At 29.9% G+C, this 2,500-nt stretch overlaps 1 protein-coding gene across 1 annotated transcript in view; it reads left to right on the forward strand.

The window, feature by feature from the left end:
* LOC137626838 (neuroligin-4, X-linked-like) overlaps positions 1–2,500 on the forward strand; it is a 124,522-nt gene that overhangs the window by 109,927 nt on the left and 12,095 nt on the right. The window contains exon 4 of the mRNA XM_068357826.1: positions 1,948–2,094. Within this exon, the coding sequence (XP_068213927.1) occupies positions 1,948–2,094 (147 nt within the window). The remainder of the gene's footprint in view (positions 1–1,947; positions 2,095–2,500) is intronic.

Here is a 2,500-nt window from a genome sequence, read left to right on the forward strand (position 1 = left end):
AAATAATCTCATGTAAAATTTATTTTTTTGGCAAATTACGTGAACTCATATCCATCACAAGTCGGTTAAAAAATATAACTTTAGGTTTATTTGGTATTCTAAGTGTTGCATTTGACTTCTAACAAGGTTAGAAATACTCATTTAACTTTTATTTTTTTTATTTTAGGTTCATATGGCACATTGAACTCAATTTCACCATCATCATCATCATCATCATTTCTTATTCATATTAACGTAATAATTTTGCCTTAAGAATGCCATACTAACACATGCATGTGTACATAAGCACGCACTCACTTGTGTGTGTGTCTTTATATGTGTATTTCAGCGTATTTATTAATCTTTTTTTCAATTTTTTTTTTTTTTTTTTTACGTTAAGGTTTGGGAACAGAATTGATCTCTCTGTGAAAACCAGAGTTGATAGCATAAAAACAAGTCATAAGAAAGGCTCCAGGATATTCCCTGAAACTAAAACTCTTTATGATTCTTTCATTAAAAGAAATAAAAAAATCGAAACCTCGAGCGAAAGCAAAGGACCTTTTTATTATAACATTTCATATTTGATACAGTTCCAAATTCAGATTCATAATATAAAAAAAAAAAATCTCGATATTTTTATCCCAATATTTCAAATATCTTTTTTATTCTTATTCACTACGGCTTGATTCAAAATAAAGAGAAAATAGATATATTTTCATTCTTTGTGCTACAATGATTAATGATTTTCTGTAATTCTGATCAAAAATAGAAATATAACTAGAATTATTATCATTATTTTTATTATTATTATTATTATTATTACAATTATTATTGTTATTATTATTATTATTATTATTATTATTATAATAATAATAATGATTATTATTATTATTATTATTATTATTATTATTATTATTATTGTTATTATTATTATTATTATTATTATTATTATTATTATTATTGTTATTATTATTATTATTATTATTATTATTATTATTATTATTAGTTTCATTCTTTTAACATTATCACATATATTTTTACTGGTTTTATTATTTTCCTTTTTTTTATTATAATTCATTATTGATATTTGTTTTAATAGCCTTTTTGCTTAAATCAATAAATATTCAGAGAAATTAGAATCAGAATAATCAGCCACCTAAATAAATACACACACAAACACGCGCGCGCGCACACACCTACACACACACATACACACACACACACATACACACACACACATTCAAAAAAGTAGTGTTAGGAATAATAGAATTTAGAATGGTAAGAGACAGAATATGTGTCAATTTATTTTGAAATATGTCATAAAACCACTTCAGAATCATTTTCACTTCGAAAAAAAGAGACATTATATGGATAAAGCAAACTAACCTAAAATCATCCCATTCAGGATATAAAGATAAATGTAACACTCTCCTCTCTCTCTCTCTCTCTCTCTCTCTCTCTCTCTCTCTCTCTCTCTCTCTCTCTCTCTCTCTCTCTCTCTCTCTCTCAAGAACGTTCTTTGAGGAGCCTCGCTGTATGCAACATTAAAATCCTTCTGTTTCTTGTTTGATTAATGACGAAATGTTAAGCTGCAGGAATCGACATCATTTTTCTACACTTGCTAAAGAGGCTACTTTCCTATTGCTTTCATTGTGCATGAAACATTAATTTAGTTATGAAGTTTATATACGCTTTTATCTCTCTCTCTCTCTCTCTCTCTCTCTCTCTCTCTCTCTCTCTCTCTCTCTCTCTCTCTCTCTCTCTCTCTCTGTAAGAGTCTGTAGATATATCATGCTTCTCTACTAGTCAATATCTATATCTCTCTCAACCTATGTTAGTAAGATGACCTTACTCCCAAGTATTCGCAGATTCAGCCTGCTAAAATCATCTTTTAGAATTATGTAGCCCTAGAACCCCAATTGCTAGATCCGAGTACCGCTCCTAACTAGCCTACTTCCTTGCTTGCAGATGCAGCTCTGATGGCCTACCCAGTGGTCGTCTTCCTCCAGGGAGAGTCGTTTGAGTGGGGATCTTCAAGTCTCTACGACGGATCAGTTCTGGCAGCTCTGGGCAAGGTCATTGTGGTCACTCTCAACTATCGTCTCGGAATTCTTGGTAAGGGAGGTTCCTCTAAATTCTTTCTGAGTAAGGTTGTATATTCTTGGTAAGTAAGGTACTTGGATATTCTTGATAATTTAGGTTATATATTCTTGGTAAGTAATGTTATTGTATATTCTTTGGTAAGTAATCATGTATATTCTTGGCCATTTAGGTTGTATATTTTTTTGAGTGTCCATTTTGGAGGAAATATATATTTACTTCCCCTGGAATCCTATTATTCAAAAACTCCTCCTCAAAGAAAGTCTTATTTCAATCTCATACATCTTGCATGTATTTATAAATTTTAAAAAGGATTCTCCCTCTACGATACTATTGCATTATACAAACTGGAATTTCCTATATATTATATGGAGCAATAATCCTTGGTTATGAAATATTTTTCCAAAGATAAATGTCCAAA

This window comes from Palaemon carinicauda, chromosome 34, assembly GCF_036898095.1.
Source record: "Palaemon carinicauda isolate YSFRI2023 chromosome 34, ASM3689809v2, whole genome shotgun sequence".
Classification (NCBI taxonomy): Eukaryota; Metazoa; Arthropoda; class Malacostraca; order Decapoda; family Palaemonidae; genus Palaemon; species Palaemon carinicauda.